The sequence below is a fragment of the Syngnathus scovelli genome, chromosome 5 (assembly GCF_024217435.2).
Source record: "Syngnathus scovelli strain Florida chromosome 5, RoL_Ssco_1.2, whole genome shotgun sequence".
Lineage (NCBI taxonomy): Eukaryota > Metazoa > Chordata > Actinopteri > Syngnathiformes > Syngnathidae > Syngnathus > Syngnathus scovelli.
Genome location: NC_090851.1, coordinates 876,509 through 899,631, shown reverse-complemented (window position 1 = coordinate 899,631; position 23,123 = coordinate 876,509). Strand labels below are relative to the sequence as shown.

General features: G+C 48.5%; 2 protein-coding genes across 3 annotated transcripts; both read right to left on the bottom strand.

Moving 5' to 3' along the window:
• Nucleotides 1–1,064: 1,064 nt before the first annotated feature.
• On the bottom strand, nt 1,065–6,711 carry LOC125968714 (noelin-2). 2 transcript variants are annotated; one of them, XM_049720057.2, is made up of 8 exons: nt 5,321–6,711; nt 3,824–3,973; nt 3,298–3,453; nt 2,499–2,718; nt 2,303–2,409; nt 1,809–1,985; nt 1,558–1,731; nt 1,065–1,494 (listed from the first exon to the last, which is right to left on the bottom strand). In XM_049720057.2, the coding sequence occupies exons 1-8, from the start codon at nt 5,468–5,470 to the stop codon at nt 1,174–1,176; spliced, it is 1,455 nt and encodes a 484-aa protein (XP_049576014.1). In that variant the 5' UTR covers nt 5,471–6,711; the 3' UTR covers nt 1,065–1,173. The 2 variants fall into 2 exon arrangements, with proteins under 2 accessions (XP_049576014.1, XP_049576013.1); XM_049720056.2 differs by lacking the exon at nt 5,321–6,711 and having other exon boundaries at nt 3,824–5,313.
• A 145-nt stretch (nt 6,712–6,856) lies between these two features.
• LOC125968707 (collagen alpha-1(XI) chain) lies at nt 6,857–23,096 on the bottom strand. Its single transcript, XM_049720042.1, has 66 exons — nt 22,964–23,096; nt 19,669–19,836; nt 19,512–19,603; nt 19,275–19,396; nt 18,838–19,000; nt 18,611–18,739; nt 17,551–17,673; nt 17,349–17,480; nt 16,995–17,042; nt 16,526–16,567; nt 16,376–16,438; nt 16,236–16,310; nt 15,896–15,976; nt 15,766–15,822; nt 15,648–15,701; nt 15,524–15,577; nt 15,397–15,450; nt 15,285–15,338; nt 15,100–15,153; nt 14,975–15,019; nt 14,835–14,888; nt 14,723–14,767; nt 14,604–14,657; nt 14,484–14,528; nt 14,365–14,418; nt 14,250–14,294; nt 14,113–14,166; nt 13,807–13,851; nt 13,567–13,728; nt 13,358–13,411; nt 13,221–13,274; nt 13,106–13,150; nt 12,905–12,958; nt 12,783–12,827; nt 12,661–12,714; nt 12,469–12,522; nt 12,347–12,400; nt 12,147–12,254; nt 11,973–12,062; nt 11,843–11,896; nt 11,660–11,767; nt 11,278–11,385; nt 11,136–11,189; nt 11,002–11,055; nt 10,777–10,884; nt 10,649–10,702; nt 10,532–10,585; nt 10,407–10,460; nt 10,282–10,335; nt 10,089–10,196; nt 9,955–10,008; nt 9,823–9,876; nt 9,680–9,733; nt 9,541–9,594; nt 9,358–9,465; nt 9,234–9,287; nt 9,106–9,159; nt 8,939–9,046; nt 8,815–8,868; nt 8,703–8,738; nt 8,588–8,641; nt 8,207–8,522; nt 7,994–8,106; nt 7,849–7,917; nt 7,524–7,757; nt 6,857–7,421 (listed from the first exon to the last, which is right to left on the bottom strand). Exons 1-66 carry the CDS (start codon nt 23,028–23,030, stop codon nt 7,275–7,277), a joined length of 5,220 nt encoding a protein of 1,739 aa, XP_049575999.1. The 5' UTR covers nt 23,031–23,096; the 3' UTR covers nt 6,857–7,274.
• Nucleotides 23,097–23,123: the final 27 nt, after the last annotated feature.

The window sequence follows — 23,123 nt, the reverse complement described above, 5'->3', positions numbered from 1 at the left end:
CAAGGAAAAAAAAAAAAAAGGGAACGAGAACGAGAGACAGACATTGTAACCAAAATGTATGAGGGAGCACAGATGAACAAAGTTGGATGGATCGGGAAATTGATAATAAAGATGGATAGGTCAATAACAGATGGAAGATTGGCAATGTGAGAGGACAGATGTCCCGAAAAAATAAACCCCGGAACATATCTTGTTGTAATGCTGTTTTCAAACCGCTAGAGGGCAATGTTGCTGTTCTTCCACCGAGGTGTCTCGCGCTCTCTCCATCCCAGTCTTACTTGCCCTTCAGCATCCGATTGAGATGCCCCCCCCCAACTGATGATTACCAGATCGATCTTCTTACCTTCTTTCCCACAACCCTGTATCCTCTCCTACTTATGTTCTTCAGGATCTTACCCGTCAAGCGCAACACGGCCACAAGGACAAAGGCAGACGCAAGAAAGGACGACAGACTAGAATTACATGTTAGAAGAAGGAAGGATAGAAAAGGAATGGAGACAAGTGGAAGTCATGAATGGAAGGCGCAAAGGAAAGGATTGGTGACTATAAATAAAAGATGAGAAAGAAGGGATGAGAAAGGAGGAGACAAGAAACACACACGCATGCTCTAAATTAGGAGTCACCAACTCAGGCCGGGTTGGCGCCCTTGAGGATCGGACTGGGTGACCCCTGCTTTAAATCATGTGCGCACAAAAATAAACGTGTGTGTGTGTGTGTGTGTGTGCGGATGGATACATGTGCGCATGTGTGTGGACGGAACAAGTTCAGGCAGGGAAACGGGTGCTCTTCCTGACCCAACGCCCATTTCCTGCGTGTCCTACTGAGATACAATATGGCTACGCACGCACACACACACACAAAAGCTTCGCGGGTGGGGGAAATCAATTCAAGAAACCGATTTGGCAATTGTATTGTTGTGATGAGGAACTCCTCTTATTCTAAGATTGTAAAAAAATCCTCGCAAATAACTCCAATGACAAATTAACGCCTACGATGAACGGTAACAATTACAACCCGCTAGCTCGTTGGCTAGCTAAATTTGGCTACTTCTAATGAGCCAGGCATGGAGTTTGTTTGATTTTTATTGAAGGAAAAGAAACATGCCAACCCGACACATCCGGCGCAAACTGGACGCGGCGTCCGTGAGTCCTCTCCAGACCCGTCTAACGTGGTCTAGCCGTCGGTGCGTATGACGTGAAAGAGCGTGACGTTGTAGAGCACCTGGTGTCCGTTGTTCCAGGTGTAGAGCGCCCTCTCTCGAGGATTGTAGTCCATCATGCTGATGTGCGAGTAGAGGTTGTGGAACGGCACGTCCGTGTACTCGTAGGTGGACGTGTTGGTGTTATAGGCAAAGTGGACCTTGGCCCCGGCCAGGTGCGAGTTGGTGACGTAAAGGACGCCGCAGATCATGAAGGCCTCGCCCGCGCTGCGTTTCGGGAAGCCCGTGGACCAGCTTCGGAGAACGTCCAGGGAGCGGGGACACAATCGGCTCACCTGAGCAGAGAGGAGACGGTGTAAGAATTCCGTCAAGGAGGCTAACGGATCATTTGGACGTACCACGATGTTGCCGGCGTTGGGTATGGACGTGTACACGGCCCACAGGCCCGTCTCGTCGGCCATGAGGTCGATGTCGGAGGACCCGCCCCAGCTGTACGGGAAGGTGTTGTTGTAGCCGGCTCCGCTAAGGCTACGCTGTAGCAGCACGCTGCGAGAGCGGAAGTGGTATTGCACCTGCGACATGAACGCAAACAAATGAGCAGTATTATTTGGGGGGGGGGGCACCTGAAGCATTTGTGGTTTCGGCCTACCAGGATGTTGCTCTGGTGCTTGTTGTAGTAGAGCGAGCCGTTGTATACAACGTGGCCCGTGCCGGCCCAGGCGTGCGGCAGCAGGTGCTGCACGAAGTTCTGGCCCTTGCTGAAGTCGGCCATGGTGCGATACTCCAGCACGCGTCGGCCGCGGTAGAAGCCGTCCATGGACCACACCTAAAGCACAAGTGCAATAGTTCAACACAAAGATGATTTTTATCTAAAAAACACAAAAAAGAACATTAGGCACTTTGAAAAAAATTATACTACACAATTTATAGTGATTTATATAAATATATACATATATATATATAATAATTAAGAATTATAAATAGATAGAATAAATTATATAGTTTCCGCATCCTTCAGGGACCTCAGTTTGACGAACTCTTGTTGAAATAATGAAGCACACCAGGCAGAGACAGAAGAAAAACATTTGGATAAAGCGCTGGTCACGTGACCGTCTTTTAACACCTGCTTCACTTGGGACTCACCCTGCTGTCGGAGCTGGGAATCATGGCGTCGGTCATCCAGGAGCCGAAGCGGGATCCCGACGCCCGCACGGTGACGGGACCGTTGACGGCTGTCAAGCGACCGCAACCTGCCCGCCCACATTATTTTTTATGAATCACGCCAATTCTTGCAAATTTTTGCCACCTTGCGCCGCCCGCGAATCGGCGAGTGTGTTACCGAGCTTGTTCATACAGCTGTGCAGTCTGGTCTCCAGCAGCAGGACTCTCCTCTGAAGCTCCTCATAGTCGTACGCGCCCACCTCCTCCTGGATGGCCGTCAGCAGCGCCGACAGGTTGAGCAGGCGGCCTCGCAAGGCGGCCAGCGTCTCCAGGTCGGAGCGGTACTGCTCCGCCGTGGACAGGAGGGGCTGAAGCTGGCTCACTTGACCTTTCAGCTCCTGAACCAACACAACAAGCAGACTGGCTCAGAAGACGAGGCCTGTTTTTAACCCCCCCCCCCCCCTACCGGGAGATGGGAAAGAGCCGTCGAGCGAGAAATTGCGGCGCCCCAAAAGTCCCATCTGCTCGACACGGGCTAATCCCTGAGGACTCTCCGTTGCGTAATCAGCCTGCTTTATTTTTCATGACTACACGGAGGAGTTTCCAAGTGAGGCTGAATCGAGGCCACCCGGATCGGGGAGGAGATGTTGGGGAGGGGGCAGGGTCTCTGCCGAGTTGTTCGGCAGGGGTTTCGTTTGTTTGCCTTCATTTCTTTGGAGGGAGCGCTTTCATTGTCAACTCGGCTTTTTGGGCACAGGAAAAAACAAACGTGATGATGCCTCCTGTCCTAAAAAAAAAAAAAAAATCAAGCGCTTCCTCTGCTTTGGCAACATCAATAATACAATTTGCCATTCCTCCCCGTTGGACTCTTGTTTTCCTTTCTGCCACAGGGTGCTCTCAATCTTCTACCGAGTGCAGCGATGCGAGTGTCGGCTTCCGCACGCAACTTCACACCCCCCCTCCCGACGTGTGCGTACCTGCAGACCCTTGGAAGTGAGCGTGCGGGGGCTGCTGGCGTACGAGTGCAGACGTCCGTCCACGCCCCGCAGCAGCGGCTCAGACTCGCGGAAGTGTCGCAGGTCCCTGGAGGTCCGCAGGTGGACCCCATCCACGGACTGACTCACGTTCTGCACCTGAACCACAACGTGAGGAATCACTTGTGTGCGATTGTGTTCATGTGGTTTGTGTGTATTTTCACGAGTGTGTTTATTTCCGTGCGTGTGTGTCAATCTACGTGTTTATTTGCATGCTTGTGCATTTTTTGTGTGTTTATGTGTTAATGTTTAATGAGTGTATTTTAGGGTGTTGGCTTGTGCATGCAGCCAATTTGCATTTGTGTGTGCGTGTTTGTTTGTGTTTCCCGCTGGCCTCCCGAGCAAGTGTTGGAGCAGGAAGTGTGCACGTGTGTGTGATTTAGGCCAAATGCTGCTTTTTTTTAATTTCTACATTCTAAAGTTGATTGTTGATTTTGTTATGTGCAATGTTGCATCCAAACGCACACACCTGTTGAGTCAGCAGGCTGAGTTGGCGACTGCGATGGTCTCGCTTGCAGAGGTTCCGGGCAGGAGCGACCACGGCGCACACGCACCGGCCATCCGGGTCCGACGCGGTGCTGTAAACCTGCCAAGCCTCCTCCGAGCCCGGATACAAACCCTGCGCATGCACGCACACACACACACACACACACACACGCCAACTGGAAACGGCAATCGTCCATCTTCTTTTTTTTACGACTTCATAAATCAGACTACTGTGGGCTTTTTGCCTTATTGTGTACCAAGGCGGATACAAAAGCAGGAATCTCGGGCTAAATGAAAGGAAGCGCTCCCCCGCGTTTCCCAACAGGAGATTTGGCGGGAAAGCGGCCACGGCGCTTCTTGTCGGCCAACTGGCGCTTTCAAAGAAATCCATTTTCTCTGAAGAAGTCACAATTTTGGAAGGAACACACGCCCACAGAGAGTGCAGCGATTGGCTCGTTGGTTGGTTTCCGATTCGTAACCCTAACGGAAGAACGCAAGGCGTTATCAAAATGACAATTAGCAACGGCGAGGAGCCTCGCTCAGCCTCTGACATCACAACACACACACACACGAACCTGCTCCTGCTTGTGTTGTTGACATCAACACTGGCGGGCTTTGCCGAGGTTTGTTGTTGCTACGGTAACAAACGGCCCAGAGGCCAGTTAGCCTTCCCAGAGAGAAAATATCACCTCTGGGTAGTACGCAGGGAGCCAGATGTGTGTGTGTGTGTTTTGAAATTCAGTACATCCATTCCGCTACTTTACATTGACGTTTGGGACAAGATGGAAGGGCCCAGACATTGCAAAAAAAAAAAAAAAAAAAAAAAAAATAAGAAAAAGAAATTGGATGGATTCATCTTATTCCGAAAATATCATCCAATATACCGTCGGGGCACAACAAATATTTTTACCTTGGGTTCACCTTTAAGGTGGGGGTAATGGTGAGATAAATTCAGTAGGCATTTGTTGTTTGGCCAAAATGCTTCTCGTTATAATCTCAATAATGAAGTGAAAGAATAGCAAGTCAGCGCTGGTTTCGACCGGGCTTGACAGAAAATCCTTGGCTGGTCCAAAACAAACAAAATTGGAGCCCTGAAGATTAATCGATCGAGCGTTTTAATCAGCCAATATGAGCTTCTTTAAATCTTTAAGATTTTTAAAACTCATTAACATGAAACAGATAATTACATTCAAAAACATTTTTTTTCTCCAGTTTTATATTATAGAACTAAACAAATACTAAGGGACAAGCATTGTAAAGAAGTAAGCATTAATACTATTTTAATTATTCATTACATTTTTTTTAAATCAATCTATCAATGATCAGAATTTTATTCTGCCATTAAAAATGAAGTCTCCAGTGTTCCAACATTATTAGCGGGTGTACCTAATGTTTGGACCTGCTGGTCTTGTTGAAAATTTCATGAACTTTTGGAATGTGTGACATCACCTGACGAGTGCGTGTAATATTAAATACATACGCTGACGACGCGTTGGTGCGTGCCGTCGGGGGAGACGGCGACGGCGGTCCCGTTGAGTCCCACCAGCGAGGGCAGCGTCTGGGACATCCAGTTGGTGACCATGGCCATGGTGCTCAGCACGGCGCCGATCTTCAGCATGGGCACGCTCATCTTCTCTCTCACACACACACATGCACACAGCAGCTCCCAATTAAACTGTTGTCATGGGAAAAAAAGAAAGAAGAGGAACGCTCAGCAGCTCGCCAACATGACGTCTCCCCCGACGATGTGCAATCCTGTCGTGGCCATGTGAGGATGCTCCCAAGATTCTGTGAGACGCTCTTCTCTCGATCCAATCCCTCCTCCTCCTCCTCCTCCTCCAACCTGGGATGACGTCAAAAAAGCAAATTGAAAAAAAAGCATGTCCTCTTTTTCCTTTCTCTCCCCTTTGTCCTTGTCCTCCTTCGCGTCCACTGCAGTCCGCCTCCTCGCTCTGCTTCCTGTCCACGTATTGATTGATTGCCTGAGCGAGAGCGAGCGAGCGAGCGAGAGAGTGATGCTGCAAATTGATCAGCATCCTTGCTGCTCTGTGGCCTAATGCTGTTTGTGGTGCGGGTTTTCCCAAGTGCAACACTGCCACCTAGTGGACTGTCAAAATGGACACTTGATTTCCCACTTAAGAAGGGGAGGAAAAAAAAACTCTCTTATTGCCTCCTGCTTCCGCTCTGAGCTGCCATTTAAAATGGCGCCTTTGACAGGTGATGTATAATGTATGGCTGAAAATGGGCTTCGAGCAGTCCAGAGCGACTTGTTGTGTTCACTCGAGTGTGTCGCCCGCCCGCTCGCTCGCTCGCTCGCTCGGCGGCCTGCAGATGCGCTTCAGACGTCATGAAAGATGAATGAACAGTCTGCGGTGAATGCAAATCAACGAGCGGCTGTCTTACCGTAATTCTGCAGGTAGGAATAAAATAGGAGGCAGCAATCATGGCAGAGACAGCTGCTCCTCACCTCGCCAACGGGATGGCGGTGGATGAACTGCCCACCGGCCACTGGCGCTGCAAGTAAACTCGTCAAATATTAAAAGAGGTTACACACAAGCCATCGTGGATGTCACTTCGGCAACGTTGTGGAAAAAGTTCAAGTTCCTCTACTCCAGCCTTCTGTGGTTATTGCTAATTAGCTTACAAGCTACGCAAAAAGTAGTGTTTTGTTTTTACCTTTGTTGAGTGTGACATTTCTTAAAAAAACATGTCGCACCCTTTTGACCTGAAAAACAAAAAGTATTTAAAAAAACTAGCAAAAATAATAATTAAGACTAGCACTTAGTTCTCACGTTTTGTCCACCAGAGGGCGCTACTTTAATCCCATTTAAAGAATGCAGTAACATGATAAACCTTTTACTGGCTACTGACGTTGCAGAAAAAAGTGCATGAAAATCAATGTTGTTGCCAGTCATTTGGTAAATCATAAAGTAATTATGAATATATCGAAAATAATTTCCACAGCAGTTTTGAGAAGGTCCTACTTTTTGCGATTGCCGACAAATGAAGGAGGATATTTAATATTTACATGTACATCATGTACTTATTTTTTTATTATTATTAGGTCACTTCCCAGTACAAATGTAAAACTTCTCAATATATATATAAAAAAAATGCACTTCCCACGTTTCCCTTTTAGACGATAGCACCGTGATGACATCACAACAACACACAAAATCATAACAATGTGGCAAAAGTTAATAAACAACAGCAATGAGGTTTTTTTTGCTAGGTGAATTTGCAACAATTCAAGAGTTTTTGCATTTTTGGCGTCGTGGCGACCGTTCACAGAAGCAGCGCGTGAACCACAAGTCCACCGCGCTGCATGATTGCGAAGCAAAAAGGTATAAATATGACGAGTCTTAGAAGTAGTTTGTTTTTCTTTTCCCTGCATTTTAAAAGAGTCCCTTTTGCTCTTTTTAGGGTTCGGCCGTTTAACCGCCGAAGCAGACGGGCCCGACCTGGAAGCCGAACTTCTGGCCTGCGTTGCCAAAGTCGCTCACCGCCACGTCGATGACGGGCAGAGCCGAGGACTCCGGGAAGTCCATTTCCAACACTGTCCTTTCCTGTCCCGAGCGCGTCTGGGACAGGGAAAAAAAAAAAAACGTGCAACAATGGGATCAACTGTTCAAGTGAGATGGGAAGGTGGAAAAAGGACAATTGGCCGTGTTGTTTCCGCTCACCTGACAGCCGTCGTAGAGGGCGCGGATGAAATGCGAGTTCTGGTGCGTCAGCTCCTCGCCATCGCTGGCTCGGAAGCGCAGCGCTAGCTGGTGCCCGCCGCCCTGGCCGTCCAGCCAGGCGGCAGAGTTGAGGCAGTGGTAGGTGAACGTTTGCTTGGCCGTCACGCTTAGCAGCTTGAGGAAGTTCATCTGCACCACGTGCACCGGAAGGCCGTCCATGCCAGAGTATGAAAACTTGGGGGGGGGGGGGGGGGGGAGCAAAAAGGGAGGAGCATGTACTCACCGAATGGAACGTTCAAGTCAATCGCTGAGTGTGTGTGTGTACCTCTTTTCCTTTCCGGAATTTACTGAACCAGGTGCCGGGCTTCTCCCCTTTCCACGCGGCCAGCTTCACCTAATGTTTCAAGTCCAATTAGCGCCTCATACATGAGAAGACTTTTTTTTTAAAAGATGCTTTTAGGCAAACTGACCGACTGAAACTTCTTGTCCGGGTGGAGGCACGTCTCGCCCTGGGCGGTGAAGTTGCAAAACACCTTGAAGGAGTCTCGGTGGCAGCCCTGATTGGGGTCGATCCAGTACTCGCCTGGTGGTACAAAAAAATAAATAAATAAACCCCACAGACATGGTTCTGATCAATAAATATTTAAGTCTGTGTTGCGATCTTAGATGATATGTGGCGGTACCGTTGGGAAGTTCTGGACTGAGCAGCCAGAGCTCCTTGCAGGAGCGGGCGGGGCTTTGGTAGGTCCCCTGAGGGGTGCGCAGACCCTCCACCTCCACTTTCATGGAGGACAGCGAGGCAAACACCTCCTCCATGCCTTGGCCCTCGTTGCTTTTGTCTGTCCACGTGTCCGACTGGGCCTGATCTCCCTGAATCCACTCGTCGTGCTCCTCGCTGCCATCTAGCATCTGGTCCTCCCCTTCCAGAACCGCAGCGTCCAGGACGTGGGTCCTCCTTTGGCGCCCGTCATCCGGCAGTGGTGCGAGCGCCCGGTGTCCCTAAGAGAGGGTCCACTTTCAATTCTCAAAGTGTTTATTTTTTTTCTTCCCCCAACTGTACTCACTGGGGGTCCTGGAGGTCCTGCGGGTCCAGTGTCTCCTCTGGGTCCAATTGGGCCCTTAATTCACACAACCATTAGTTGAGTGGAGATATTTAAGACACTTGGTGAAGACACTTACCGGATTTCCTTTAGAACCTTTTATACCGATGGCACCCTGAAAAGAGATACAAGACAATTGTCCCTACATCTTAACCTTGCGATGCGTAATTGAGACACAAAATAGTACTCACAGATAGACCTGCCGGGCCTGGGGGCCCGTTAGGACCTGCTGGGCCGACAGGACCCTGGCAATAAACACAGAATCAGAATATACCAAGTACAGAGCGATAGTCAAGACTAAAACTTTTTCAATACCTCATCTCCTTTTGGACCCGGTAGTCCCTGGTTTCCCGGAAGCCCTCGGTCGCCCTTCTCTCCCATGTCCCCCGGGGGTCCGATCAAACCGATCAGGCCGCCGTGACCCTGCACGTGTGGCAAAAGTCGAGTCGACTGTTTGTGGATGCCATTAATCCCGAACTCACCTTGTCTCCGATTTTCCCGTGTTCTCCCTTTAGTCCGGCTAATCCCGGCGGACCCTGAAAAATATTGCGCCAAGATCCGTAAATGGAATGTTGGCATTGTGATAGCATCGTGATGTAAATCATTTTACCATAGGACCAGGTGGTCCCGCCTGGCCTGTTGGTCCACTTAGGCCTTGCTCACCCTGACCAAAAAAAAACAAAAAAAAAAAAAGATTGACAATTGTCCAAATGTTTCTCGATGAGCTGACTTACAGCAGGACCAGGAATCCCTCTGAGACCCGTTGGACCGGCCTTTCCGGATTGTCCTTGACGACCCACCGGCCCTCTTTTTCCAATAGGGCCCTCTGATCCAGGAGCGCCCTGACATGAACACAGTGGGGACACTATGAGAAGATTGGAACTTTCCCCAAATGGTGATTGCTTTGTGGCACTTACCTTGGCTCCTTTCAGGCCTTCCCCCCCATCTTTCCCAGCTTTACCCAAGTGGCCCTAAAGGGGGGGGGGGGGGGAGATTATGTCCTTTCGTTTTCAGATCAACACAGATTTGGGTTCTAAAAAAAAAAACAAAACCCACCCTTCGCCCAGGAGGGCCTGGTGGTCCAGGTTCTCCTGCTGCCCCTGGTGGTCCCTGTAGGTTAAAAAAAAAAAAAAAAAGAACAAGCGGGTTATACTATCAGCCATCTTTATATCAATTTAACATTGATGATTTGCACTCACAGATTTTCCAGGCTCTCCAGTGTCTCCTTTAGAACCGACAAGGCCGTCAATGCCCTGACAGAACACAAATTAAAATGATCCGTGTGATTGTGAGGTTCACGTTCACTGATGGAGAAGAGAATGGACACTCACATTGGGTCCAGCCTCCCCTTGTTGTCCAAGGTCCCCAGTGAGCCCAATAGGACCCTGAGAGCAGAGCGGTCCAATGTTTTGATGGTGACTATTTTTCCGGAAGGGATTCTGAGGGGCTTGGGTGGCTCACTCACCGCATTGCCCTTGGCTCCGTCGTCCCCCTGGGTGCCTCGGGAACCTGGAGGTCCAGCTGCCCCTGGTGCGCCGGTATCTCCTTTCTCCCCTTGGTCACCTGTGTCACCCTAAGGTAACAAAGAAGAAGGGCATAAATAAAAAGCTCCCGTCCAACAGAGTACGGAATAAAAATCATGGATGCAGCAAACTCACCATTTTCCCCGCAAAACCCACTGGACCGGGATCGCCGGATTCGCCGTCCTCCCCCTAAGCGAGAGACGGGTGAGGGAAATTTGTAGACAGTCAAGTGATAGTTTCCGTCCCGCCCCAATGTTTACCTTTTCTCCGACCCCACCGGGCTGTCCAATAGTACCCTGGCGACCCGTGGGCCCCTGAGTAAAACATAAAAGCTCATCAGGACCCAAAGAGTTCAGATGCATTCAAATTCAAATGTGTTTTGTACCAGTCCTCCGATTGATCCCTGAGGACCCGTAGGCCCTTGTTGCCCAGGGGGACCCTGAAAAGCAGACCTGGGTTAGTCACGTGTATTTGATGTAGAAAGAAGAATGCGGCAGCTCACCATCAGCCCGACGTGTCCGCTCTCGCCCTTTTCACCGGGGAGGCCCGGCATCCCCTGGACCAAACGAAACGCACGTTAGCGTCTTGGCCGCTACGGCGCCGCGTCCTAATTGGCTGCGCAAGTGGCACCTGTAATCCTATTGGTCCTCTCAAACCCTTGAAACCACGAAGTCCCTCGTCTCCCTTGGGTCCGTACATTCCCTGCTGGCCCCGGGGCCCGACCTCGCCGTCTTGACCCTGGAACACACAGGAAGTCATCCAATTGGTGTTTATTTTTTTATTAAATGTATTTATTTATTTTATTCATTTATTCTTTTTTTTTGGACCAGCGGACATTCAAACGCGCCTACTCACAGGAAGTCCCGATTGTCCGAGTGGCCCCTGAGTACCAGTGGGTCCTGGGGGTCCCTGCGGGAGAACAAAGACATGATCAGTAAGAGGTGTTATGTTTTTTGGCGGCCGTGTCGAGGGTCAAGTTTCAAACTCACAGCTTCGCCTTTATCGCCTTTACTTCCTTTCTGGCCTGGCCCTCCTTGTTCTCCCTGCACACATTTTTTTTTTTTTATGTAACTATTGATGACAGGATGTCGGTTTGCTATGTGAGTCGGATGTTTTTTTTGTTTTGATGACCTTGTCTCCATCATCTCCTGCAGGTCCTGGAGGCCCTGTAGCTCCGAGCATGCCCACTGGTCCCTGGTCTCCATCCTGACCCACTGGTCCAATTGGACCTTTCTCACCCTAGGACAAACACGCACAGGGGACCCGAGTGATTAATCAGAAGATATGGGGCCTTTTCAAATAGGCACATTTTGGAGACTTATTTTTTCTTACACTTACACAACAGGAGCAAAGATAATGACATTCAAACCAACTTTAGTTTTCTTAAAATCAAATGTTTTCTCTCTGACTAAGTATCAGAAGATAAAACGACATAATGTTATTACTGTAAGCGCTGAGGCACCCAAAAATATGTTCACTAAGCACAACCATAAATGTGTTTTTGCTATTTTACAGGCTCGCCCTTCTCTCCCATCGGTCCCGGTCCTCCACTGGCTCCGGCCCGTCCCGGCTCTCCGATGGCTCCGGCCGGCCCGGGGGAACCTCTCTCGGCGGCCGGTCCCTACACCAACAAGAAATTTCATTTTCACGCCACGGCCATGTTTTTTACGCCTCGCCCGATTTTGAGCGAACTCACATTGGCACCTGGTGCTCCAGAGGGTCCAGCGCTTCCTTTTAGACCCGGAGGCCCCTAACAACACAAAAGCTATGCTCAGCGTCGTCGAAATAATGTCAACAATACAATAAGCATGATTTGTCGGACTTACCATAACGCCAGGAGCGCCTCTGCTACCCCTGAACCCTTTCAGTCCGGGAGGTCCGCTCTTCCCCATGGTTCCGGGCAATCCGGGATCACCCTGAGGAGAAGCCAAGCTGACGTAAGGCCACTCCACAACCTCTGATATTGACGGAATGGGTGCGGAGTGGGTTTCCCAACCCACCTTTCCGCCTTCCTTCCCTGCCGAGCCGGGTAAACCGTGCTCTCCGGGGACACCCGGGGAGCCCGGGTGGCCTCGGTCCCCCGTGGGGCCGGGCTCGCCCGATTTTCCCTGTAACGCACACACAAGCCAGGAGGAGCGGCTCAAAAGAAGAACATTCCAGGGTGAGTTTTGGGCAGGTCATGTTGTGGATGTGGACCCACCTGTGGCCCCACAACACCAGAGGGTCCCGGTGGTCCCGTTTTGCCTTGGAATCCCTGGAGTTCAAAAGAAAACGCTCAGGAAAAGCGTAGTCAGCAGAGTTCACTAAGGAGAAGAGCCTTACCGCTTCTCCTCGTTGACCCGGGTGTCCTGGAAGGCCGTCTTTCCCGGCCGGACCCTGCACACGTGGTCAATCGAATTGCGGAAAAAAAACAAAAGAACAAGACAAAACTGGAATAATCAGATGGAAGAAGAGCTTTGCCGTATATTCCGATATGTCATTTTTCAGAAATAAAACTGTCAGTGGGGAACTCACAGATGCTCCTTTGGGTCCGGGCTCTCCACCCCGTCCTTGAGGTCCTTGTGGTCCCTTAAAAAAAATGCAAATGGCTCCATGAGTGTGTTTTGGCAATTCATTTATTTATGCTCCACTCTCACCCTCTCGCCGGCCGATCCCGGGGCGCCGTCGTGTCCGGAAGCGCCCTGATAAAAGCGATAAAAAAAAAAGGAGAATGTGGCAGGTAAAGTGTGGCTCCCTTAAGTGAGGCGAGTCAGCTGACCTTTTCTCCAGGTTTCCCCGTTGGTCCTTTGGCCCCTCTGCCTCCCCGTGCCCCCTGAAGCGACACGCCACTTTGATTTATGAGGCAGTTTTTACTTATCCAAATATTTCCTCCTCCAGAAAGGCAGTTTGAATCTCTAATTTTAACACCTTGGAGGATATTTTTGTTATATCCAGGTGAACCTAACAAAGTGGTACTTACATTTGGCCCCCTCTGTCCTGCACTTCCTGCTTGTCCAGGAGGACCCTGCGTACACAGAACAGGATGTTTCTGGATCAAGCAAAAACCAAAGCGTTACTTTTTTTTTGATACAGACTTTTTTGCCTTTCTCTCCAGGAGCTCCTAGTACTCCAGGAAAGCCATCAGCGCCCTGTGACGAGACACAAGAGCAACCAAGTAACGTATGGCACCTATTTACTGTTTCTACAGCATGTGGATTATTAATTTAATGACCTTTGGCCCAAGTCTTCCTGGATAGCCTGGCAAACCGGGTACTCCTAGTTTTCCCTGAAAAACAGCAAGTTGGCTGGGCGATTTACTTTTGAAATAAAATGTCAGATTTTTCCCCTCAAAAATCTGGATACTAAACTTAGCCCCTCTCCTACATAGTATAAAATATGTCTTTGAGTTGAGCTGTATCTCTTCAACCCGACACTCCATACCTTTTCTCCAGGGGTCCCAGGGGGTCCGCTTTCCCCCAAAGGTCCCATTTGCCCTTTGGGTCCCTCTGGTCCGTCTTCCCCCCGTCCTCCCGTAGCGCCATTGTCGCCGCCGTCACCCTTGCCGCCCATCTCACCCTTGGCTCCGGGGAAGCCGTCCTCGCCCTGAAGTCGGAGCCGAAGGAGGTTAGCAAAGACCACAGCGGTGGAGGAAATAATGACGGTGCCGTGGCTGGAGATCACCTTCTCGCCTTTGCTGCCCTTTAGTCCTCGAATGCCGTCTGCTCCCTGGCCAACACACAAGCAAAGATGGAAGACAGGGTACAACATTTGCCCTATTGAACTCATTTGAGGCTCATCTTGGCCATTTAATAAATAAGAATGAAAAATAAATAAATAAATAAACAAACACAGATAAATAAACCAATAAATAAATGTTTGGCTTGTCCTGGACAAATTCCACCCCTGACGTCAGGTTCCTTAAGCAAGCTCAAACTGCCATTTTGTTTTTCCCGGCTACAAGTGCATAGGAGCCGCAATGTCTCCTACCTTGACTCCTCGTTGTCCGGGATAGCCGACGGGCCCCTGCACTCCCACGGGACCCTGTGAGCCAAAACGACACGTTTGGAGCACTCCATTTCACCAGCCCGGATGATGACAAATGAGACAAATGTACTCCTTTTTACCGGCAAACCTTTTTCACCGGGAGTGCCTTCGCGTCCGGGATGACCCTGTTGGCGAGAACGTACTCCAATATCGCTAAGATGAGAGACGGCGGCGTGTCACTTGGTGCGAGCTTACGGGAGGGCCGTCATTTCCGGGTAGACCCTGCATGCCTTTCTTCCCTTGCGGCCCCTGTTAGACAAAACAGAAAAAGTTGAAATCCTTCCAAATCAGCAGCTAAAAATCCTGCCTTTTACCTTCTCTCCAGGCAGCCCGACTAATCCCTGCGGACCGGGAAAGCCCTGAGGGGGACGTGGGGGATTTGCGTTTGTTCATTTTTTACGGGGATTCTGCTCTTATTTTTAGTCTGCTTCTACCTGAATTCCAGGGTTGCCCTGCTGTCCCGGTGCGCCGATATCCCCCGGGGACCCCTTAAACACACACACATGAAATCAAGGCTCCAGATCAGGCTAAAAATCTCATTTCAAATACTCACAATGTTGCCCTTTGAACCTTGCACGCCATCGATTCCCCGAATGCCCTGCGAGAAGAAGCAAGAGGAATTTAAAAAAAGTGCGTGTGCGCGCTTTAGACATTTTCGCACTCACCGACTGCCCCGGGGGTCCCGGGCGACCTCGAGGGCCGTTCATGCCTCTTGACCCCTGCAAGAAACTCAAATTTTAACACTCGTCAAGCAAGTTGCGTCGTCAAAGTTCCCGAACTCTATTGTGAGCACGCGAGCACTCACGGCATCGCCCGGTTGTCCTCTCGGTCCAGACGGGCCCTCCGAACCCTGCGCGACAACACAGCGGCGTCAAAAGCAACCGCCAACAGGCGTGCAAAATGACTCGCACGGATTAGCACAGGTTCTACCTTTTCTCCCGGCTCTCCGGCAGGACCTGAGGGGCCCGGTTTTCCCCTCTCGCCCTGAGGAAAACATCAAGTTTTTCAGAGCGGTTGACAAACTGGCCTCATGCTAGCAGAGGCTTTTTTGGCCATGGCAATTTTTTTTAACTTTCAGCTCCATTGAGTGACTTTCTTTTTCTAGTCCTACTTACTTTATGTCCCATGTCGCCGGGCAGACCAGGCAAGCCGTCGAAGCCTCTGTCCCCCTGCGAGGAGAAACCATTTGAGGAGGACATTTGGAAAATTTGGTGTTTGGCTGCTCACCTTGACACCCGTCTCTCCGATGTTGCCTCGCCCGCCGTCCGCCCCGCCTCGTCCCTGACAAACACCCAAGCACACGTGAGCTTCGGTGCGTCACGCGCGTAGAAATTTGCGAGTAGAGAAATCGCACCCTTTTCCCGGGGCGTCCGTTCTGGCCTGGGATGCCGGGGGCTCCGGGTGAACCCTGAGGGCGGGGCCGTCGTGTTAGGTTGAAAGGCGTGTGTGTGTTACCATGACAACCATTGTACACTTACAGGTGGTCCCATTTCTCCGTTGCTGCCCTTCAGGCCGGATGGACCTGGTATGCCCTATAAATAAATCTTTTTTAAATAAATACTTTAATACAGTGTGTGCGTGTGAATAAAAACTCACAAGTGGACCAGGTCGTCCCCGAAGGCCAAGTGGACCGGGAGGACCCCTCATTGTCAACTACAAAAAGAAGTGTATGGTGTGATTTAAAGAAGCAGCGGCCATTTTCTTTTTATTTTAGGTGTTCCTTGACCTTGGTCTGCTGCAGGATGGCCTGAGCTTGAGCCTCCTGTGCAGAAAAGATGGCTGATTTCTGACCACCACCTGCCCGGAACTGCAAACACAAAAACAGGGACTCAAGATTCTGTCCTTAGACTGACTAAATACAGATTTGTTTTATTGTTTTTTTTTAAAGCGTCGTCTCTATTAAAGACTCAAGACTCCCCCTAGTGGCTGTGCAGACGGCCGCAACGCTTTCTCCAAAATGTATCCACTTAACATTTGACATGCTTTCCAATCAGCACAATGACACCAAACATGAAGAACAATGAGACAGCTCTTTTTTTTTCTCTCTCGCTCTCTCTTCAAGTTACCGGCAAGACCATGACGTTTCCCGGCAGTCCCGGTATCCCGTCGACTCCGTTCTGGCCCGGCAGTCCTGGGTGTCCCTAAGGAGCCCGCATAGATTAGACCAGCTCAGTGCACGCCTGCCAACACAGAGGACAATTCTGACCAGTTCTCCGGGGTCTCCTCGAGGTCCCACCGGCCCCGTGAATCCGGGAGGGCCTGCCGGTCCCTGCACACAAATGAATATATTTATGTGGATGGTTTTATCCGTTTGACTAAAGTGAGTGATGTGTTCTATACCCTGTAAGGCACCAACCTGAGGTCCCGGAGGCCCGTACGAACCTACAAATTGTGTGCCCTGAAATCACAATGACACGAAAAAAAGTTACAAAACATCATCCGGCAGCATCTGGCTGCCAAGGAAACCGCGAGAATCAAAAAGGGGGCTTCATTTAGACAAAAGTAGCCCGTTGCCGCCATCATGTGGCACCTAAAGGCAATGACAGTACAGTGCAATCAAATTTTCATTTGACATGGCAATTAATAGGATTGATTTGACTCAAAGTTCCCAGCTAATGTTGAAACAACACGTAATTATACGACAGCAAAGACACATTTATTGAATAAAAATCTTTCTCCACAGTAGAGAATGCGTGAAGGATTCTGAATGTAGCAATTCACTCCATGATTTTTTTTGGGAGCCCATTTCAGTGACCCATCGAGATCCCCTAATTGACATAAAAAACAATGAATGTTTCCAAACACAATCAAATGAGCTTTCTTACCACTCCCAAAAGTGCGGGCTCTCCTTTCTCGCCTTTCTCCGGTACATACTGGAAGGATCAAAATGTCGGTCAGGAACATTGAAATCTGTCCAACTGGGCGAGTACCGATACCGAGTTTAGGTATCTTGCCGATACCGACTTTATCGAAAGGTATCGAGTACTCGTAGAGGCTGCCGATACCAACGACAGTCACAGACAAGCAAAAAATAAAATAAAATAAAATCTGCCATGGAGTGAGTCCTCCTTGCCAGCAGTTGATGCTAGACAGATATTTTGTCACACCTGTGTTAGATGCTTATGTTGTGGCCCAAAACAAAAACACTTATCGGTGTCGTGTCAGATTTTGGTTGCTACCTGCGTGTCCACACGGTATCCCCTTTCCCTCTCAGCAGGCCGGTATCGCTCATCCACTTCCTCTTCTTCGTAGTCGTACTCCTTCAGCTGGTAGTCGTCCGTGGAGTTGTCGTAGTCCTCGTATTCGAACATCTGTCCGACCAACGAGCGGTTAGAGGCGAGTGGTCAAAAAGCAGGAAATAGGACCGGACGCCAGCCTCACCTCATACTCGGTGAGGTTGGGTCCGGTCGTCACCGTGGAGACGGTGACGTCCTGGTAGATGTCGCTGAAGTCGTAGGCGTCCAACTCTTCGGCTACGTGCTGCTTCTTTGGCGTCATGTCCACCTGAAGAATCAAGGTCAAGGCCCATCAAGGTCTGGCCGCAGAACGTGTTCTTCACGACACCGACTTTTGTTCTGGTACTTCAAGCCAAGTCCAAGAGCAACAAGAATTTGGAAACCTGGACGACGGGTACTTTTTTTTTTGTGGTGAAGATCATTTGGACAAAATACATCTGGAAGGCGCCCACATCTAATTTCTTTCCCCTAACGCGGTTCAAAGAAGTGAAAGGAAGCAAAGCCCTAACTCCTTTGCTGTTTATCTTTCAATTTGGACTGAGCTCTGGAGTGGCCGTAATAAATCCTCAAAAAGACCCCAAAAAAATAAAATAATAATAATAAAGAAAAAGACATCCTGCAGCGCTTTTGAGCCCACAGCCAGATTGTAAATCACACAGCAGTAGGCAGGAAAGAAAAAAAAAAAACATTTGTGGTTTTTGGAACTAAAACAATCTAACAGGTTTGAAAATAAATGTTGGCTTCTTTTCAGACCACCAGCAAAACACGAAAAGTGAACGGGGGACTTTTCTGGTAGAATAAACATTGTAAACATATGGTAGTCTCCATATATTAGTGTGCTTTCTCCTTTGTTTGCATCTGTATGACTGACCTTATACTGCCACCCTGTGGCCAAAACGAGCACAACAGAAGGAGCAGCACCATGAATTGAATTGCGGCATTGAATGGTGGCGTACAAACTGTTTCATTGCTTCCATTCTATTTAAGCTTTATTCACTCTTTTTCTTTATTATGAGGGTGAAACAAAAGAAGATACCTTGTTTTAAAAGTTGGCATAATTGCTCCACTAAATATTTCCTTCTGGGCCACAAAGCAAATTTTGTGTGGTCCGTAAATACTTGGAATATTTGTGAAGAGCTGGCGGCATACTTTGGATTTACAACTTTCAGCACCTGCCACATGACGCCTGAAGCGAGGTTGCTCACCTCATCGGCGGCGATGTCCATGACGATGCTGTCGTAGGGCAACGCGGCGTCACAGTCGGGGATGAAGTCCCTGCAGTACGTCTCGGCCGCCGCGGGGTCGTCCACCAGCAGAAGCTGTTGGATGTCACCCTGTCCAGGTGAAAAAGTTGTTTACATCCGATGATTGTTGTTTATTGGTGACTCGGCGGGCAGCCATTCTTATTGTCGAATGAATCTCAGCAGCCAACCTCAAAGACGTCTTGGTCCAGCAGGCGCGTTCCGAACACGGTGACGCCGTCGGTGCTGACGTGCGCTTGGGGTCCGCGCAGCAGCTCCAAAGTCTCTAGCTTGACGCAGTCCAAGTAGAGCGTCACCTGCTGGCCCTTCACGCTGTAGGCCACTCGGTGCCACCTAGTGGAAGTGTCAAATTGTCTCAGATGCTCACAAATGTGCTAAAATTCCTGTGCGAGTGAGTGTATAGTGCTGGAAAATTTTGGAAATTAAAAATAAATCAATCAATCAAATGAAATACAATTAAATCTAAATAAAGGAAAATAGATAAATAATGGGTCATCTTCCATTTGTATGCAGCACAACAGCTAAATGCTGCTTCACCATGTTTGTCGTTTGACTTTTTTGTATGAGATGCTCATCAGCCGCACGATAAATTTGGTGTGTTACCCACTTGCCATCCGCCAGGTTGATCCTCCGAAACGTCGGGTAGAGTTCCGGAGCGGGCTGACCCTTGTGGTCCTCGTACAGAAAGACGGGAGAACGTCCGATCTCCAAACCCAACTGCTGCGTACCCTGCGATTACAACAACGACTTCAAAATACAAAGCAGTTGAGACTTAACCGACTCATTACGGAGTGTCATCTGCAAGCATCCGAAGCTTTGATGTAATGATGTTGGTGACACCGACCTGAGGGTCATACAGGGACAGCAGAAAGACCTGCGAGCCCTTCACGGCTCGAACTGTGGTCATCAGTGAGAAATCTTCCGGGAATGGCGAATCTGAGCCGAGGAGGAGCGCCTGAGAACTTCATTTGTCCACGAGGTTCGGCGGGAATCGAGCTTACCGGGAAAAAGCTGCTTGGTGGGAGCGCTCAGTTGGATCTTCTTGTTGATCTTGAAAGCGAGGTCGGGATCTTCGTGGCCCGTCCTGCTGGCGCAAAGCCCGGCCTCCAGGGACACGCCCTCCATATCCTCGGACAGCTCCAGAACCTTCAGGACGTCGATGGGACTGGCTGTCAAAGACAAGACGGGAACAGACAAGACCAACGTTAGCTTTTGCCAACGCTCGAAATTGTCTCCAATGTTTGCAAAAAGTAGCACACCCTCATTTTCAAGTTAGTGATATCATCTATAAATGCTCTATTTATTATCTTATTTTTCTAATATGTGTTTTTTTAAATAATAATGAAAGACTGGAGAAAAAATTATGATTATTTTATCATTATTATTTATTATTATTTTCTAATGATCTTTGGGACAGAAGCGATATAACCACAAGAGAACTGCGAATCGCATGAAAAAGAGATTTGTCGGACAAAGACAAGATGAGCGACATCCTCATAAGCAAAGTCTTGAAAAGAGAGCAAAGCTAACAAGTGGAGAACATGTCTCGACTGGTGTGATTCAACTTCACATGGATTTGCGAGCATGATGTCAACCTTTCTTATGCACACACACGCACACACACGCGACGGCCATGTCTGCCAGATGTGAGCACGTGTTTGTAATTCTTACCTTTTTGTGGTGACTGCCAATTTATTTGCTTTTCTTGTGGCTTTATTGGATGAGAAACTTGAATTCAATTTGGGGTGTCAAGGGGAAATAACAAAATCTCACAAATTATTTTCTTTCTATGCCTCCCACAAAAAAGGGATTGAGGAAGAAAAAAAATGTCTTGGTATTTTGCATAAAAATCAAATAGGTCACATAATGCACGCCAAAAATATACGCAACATTTCAAAATTCCTCAAAGCTACTTTTTAATATTTCTGAGCCCCCTTTGGCCAAATTTTTGGATGGCGTGGTTTGGTCTCTGGTGTTTTCTTTAAATTCTATGTGAAACAAAACAGAACCAACACTTTTGCATCAAAAGACAGAAAAACTTAGCCAACATGCTAATCCATTCGCTACGTTTTGTTATTCCCGAAACTATATACAGTAAACGCTGCTTTATTTTTCTGCTGAGCTTGTGCAAAGTCAGCCTTTGTTTTTCAGTTTTTTTTTTTTTTTTTTTTTGTCTTTCAGTCAAACATGACAGCAAACGTTGGGCGCAGTCGGGACAAAGCAAGCTACGGACAGTTTCCTCTTCAAATAAACACGCGCACGTGGATGAAAACGGCAGGCGCAAGGTGGCAAGCGACCAATCGCGCTACTGTAGCGTGTAAGGGATGACAAGTAGGACCGACCGAGTGACATCCACTACGGCGACCAATCAAAGTACACAAAAAATTCTGCATTTTGAAGAAGAAAAAAAAAAACAAAAACTTCTTGACATCTGGTCACGGAAGAATAACGCACATGTTCCATAAAAGTTAGCCTGGCTAAGCTAACCTTTAGCCACACGCAGATGCACTCGTGGTGGAGTTGCAGCTGCATGGCCTGAGGAGCAGTTAACAGAGGCGTAAAGTTACCCAATCTGTCAGTCATTGGTAAGCCTTTGGAGTGTCCTAATACTTTTGTCCACCTGCAATCACATTGAGCAGGCAACGTCAGGCTGATAAGAGAAGAGTTGGATGGAAGGAGTGAACATGTGTTTCATATCCTCTTGGCTCAAAGACAATGAAAAATGTTTCCTGCTGTCTTCCGCAACACACACTCACACACACACACACACGATCAAGTTGACGGCCCGTTAGCTTCAGCATCCTTGCACGTAATCTTAGTTGATGGCCGGGGTGTCAAAGGCATATCAAAGTCCAATTTTTGCCGTCATGTCGTGAACAAAGTGCGGGGAGCGCTCTACTCCCCCACCCCATCTCACACTGTCCAGTACCTCCCAAAACGTTTCTGATACCTCGAGTGACCCGACTGACGCACTATGTGAAGAAAAACTTGTTCTATTATTTTTATGGAAGACGAAATTTCAACATTATAAGGAGGAAAAAGAAGGGAAAATAATGTTTTGATTGTTTTAGCCCAAATCATGACGAGAACCACCTTCACGTGACGCGGGTATTTTTACATTTCTTATTTTACACTCGTATGACAGATAAAAATGATTAAAAAATATTTCTGAGGTGTTTTGGGGAAGTCAGAATAGTGGAAACACTTGTGAGCGGTTATGCTAGCAGCACGCTACAACCTCAGGCCACACATGATTTACAACGTATTAAGTCGCACACACAAGTATGTTCATCTTTCCAGGAATGACTGACAGGTGGAATTCCAGTTTTTACAAATATATGTCATCCAGGTGTGAGGGTTGCTATAAAGTTCATGCCCTGCCCTAGTCCAGGCCATGTGAATTCTGCCCGGTCAACCTTGCCTAGCAACAAACAACACAGGACAAATCTTAATTCTGCCAATCAACAATCAGATAGTTTGTCAGTGGCTCACGGGGCAGTTAGGAGTGAGCCCTGTGAACTCTGCCTGGCAACAAACGATGGTGGCAACGGTTCAACAAAAAGAGTACAAGTCGGCATGAGAAATAAGCAGCATTCACACATGAGTAGATTTTGAAGCTGCGCAACATGTTGGAAAATGCACCCGGGCGCTGAGTAAGAGCAGGTATGGAAGAACAAGTCCAAACACATAGACGACATGTATCTAGAAGTAAATGTGCAGTACGTGTACAACTACCCACAATAATGAGGAGAATAATATTGATCGTCACTTTTATTTTATTATTATATTTCAACTTTTTTTTTCGTGAATTTTATCTTCCAGTATATTTACCCAATTTAACGTGCATGACTTTACCATGCAACGAGCGTAAAATTGATCTTATTGCTCCGTGAGGCTGTTTACTATGACAAATTGTAATTGATGACATTTGCACAATAATGAGCATGTTGGCGCACAAGCAGGCAGGGGGGTGAAGGAAAGTTTAACAACATGTCCATCAACTCCCCGAGGGGGCTTTGGGTGGACGGGTGATGAAAGGCAACCTGCAGAGCCCCGAGCATCTCAACTTCCATCCATCCATTTCAAAAAAACAAAAGCCAGTCTGCCAACCTGCTGCTCGTTCGCAATTTTCACAATACAAGACAAATATTTAGCCGAGCGAAGTTTCATATCCACGGTCGGGTCGCTCCGAAGTTGAGGTAGCCCCGCTACAACTTTTACGTTGACAGGCAACTTTTTTTTCCTTGCAACAGACTCAACAATGTCAACTAAAAGACAGCCGAGCCTTCTTCCTACCTGCTATGGAGCTGTGAAGCCCGATGGTGAAGAAGAGGAGCAGCGTCCACCCGTCCATCCTGCGCATCCTGCCTACGTCTTCTCGGCCTCCTTTCCTTCCTTCCTTCCTTCCTTCCTTCCTTCCTTCCTGCTGCTCCTCCTGATTAACGAAGCATGAAGG

What these genes read in the sequence shown, in the direction of transcription:
- LOC125968714 (XM_049720056.2), bottom strand. Translation starts at nt 4,393, where the DNA reads ATGTCAGAGGCTGAGCGAGGCTCCTCGCCGTTGCTAATTGTCATTTTG. An exon ending in TCACTTCCAAGGGTCTGCAG is followed by an intron (nt 2,719 to 3,297) that starts GTACGCACACGT and finishes GTGTTGGTTCAG; the next exon opens with GAGCTGAAAGGTCAAGTGAG. An exon ending in AGCACCAGAGCAACATCCTG is followed by an intron (nt 1,732 to 1,808) that starts GTAGGCCGAAAC and finishes TTCATGTCGCAG; the next exon opens with GTGCAATACCACTTCCGCTC.
- LOC125968707 (XM_049720042.1), bottom strand. Translation starts at nt 23,030, where the DNA reads ATGCGCAGGATGGACGGGTGGACGCTGCTCCTCTTCTTCACCATCGGG. An exon ending in CCATCCTGCAGCAGACCAAG is followed by an intron (nt 15,823 to 15,895) that starts GTCAAGGAACAC and finishes TTCTTTTTGTAG; the next exon opens with TTGACAATGAGGGGTCCTCC. An exon ending in CAGGACCTCCAGGACCCCCA is followed by an intron (nt 8,523 to 8,587) that starts GTGAGTACAGTT and finishes ACCCTCTCTTAG; the next exon opens with GGACACCGGGCGCTCGCACC.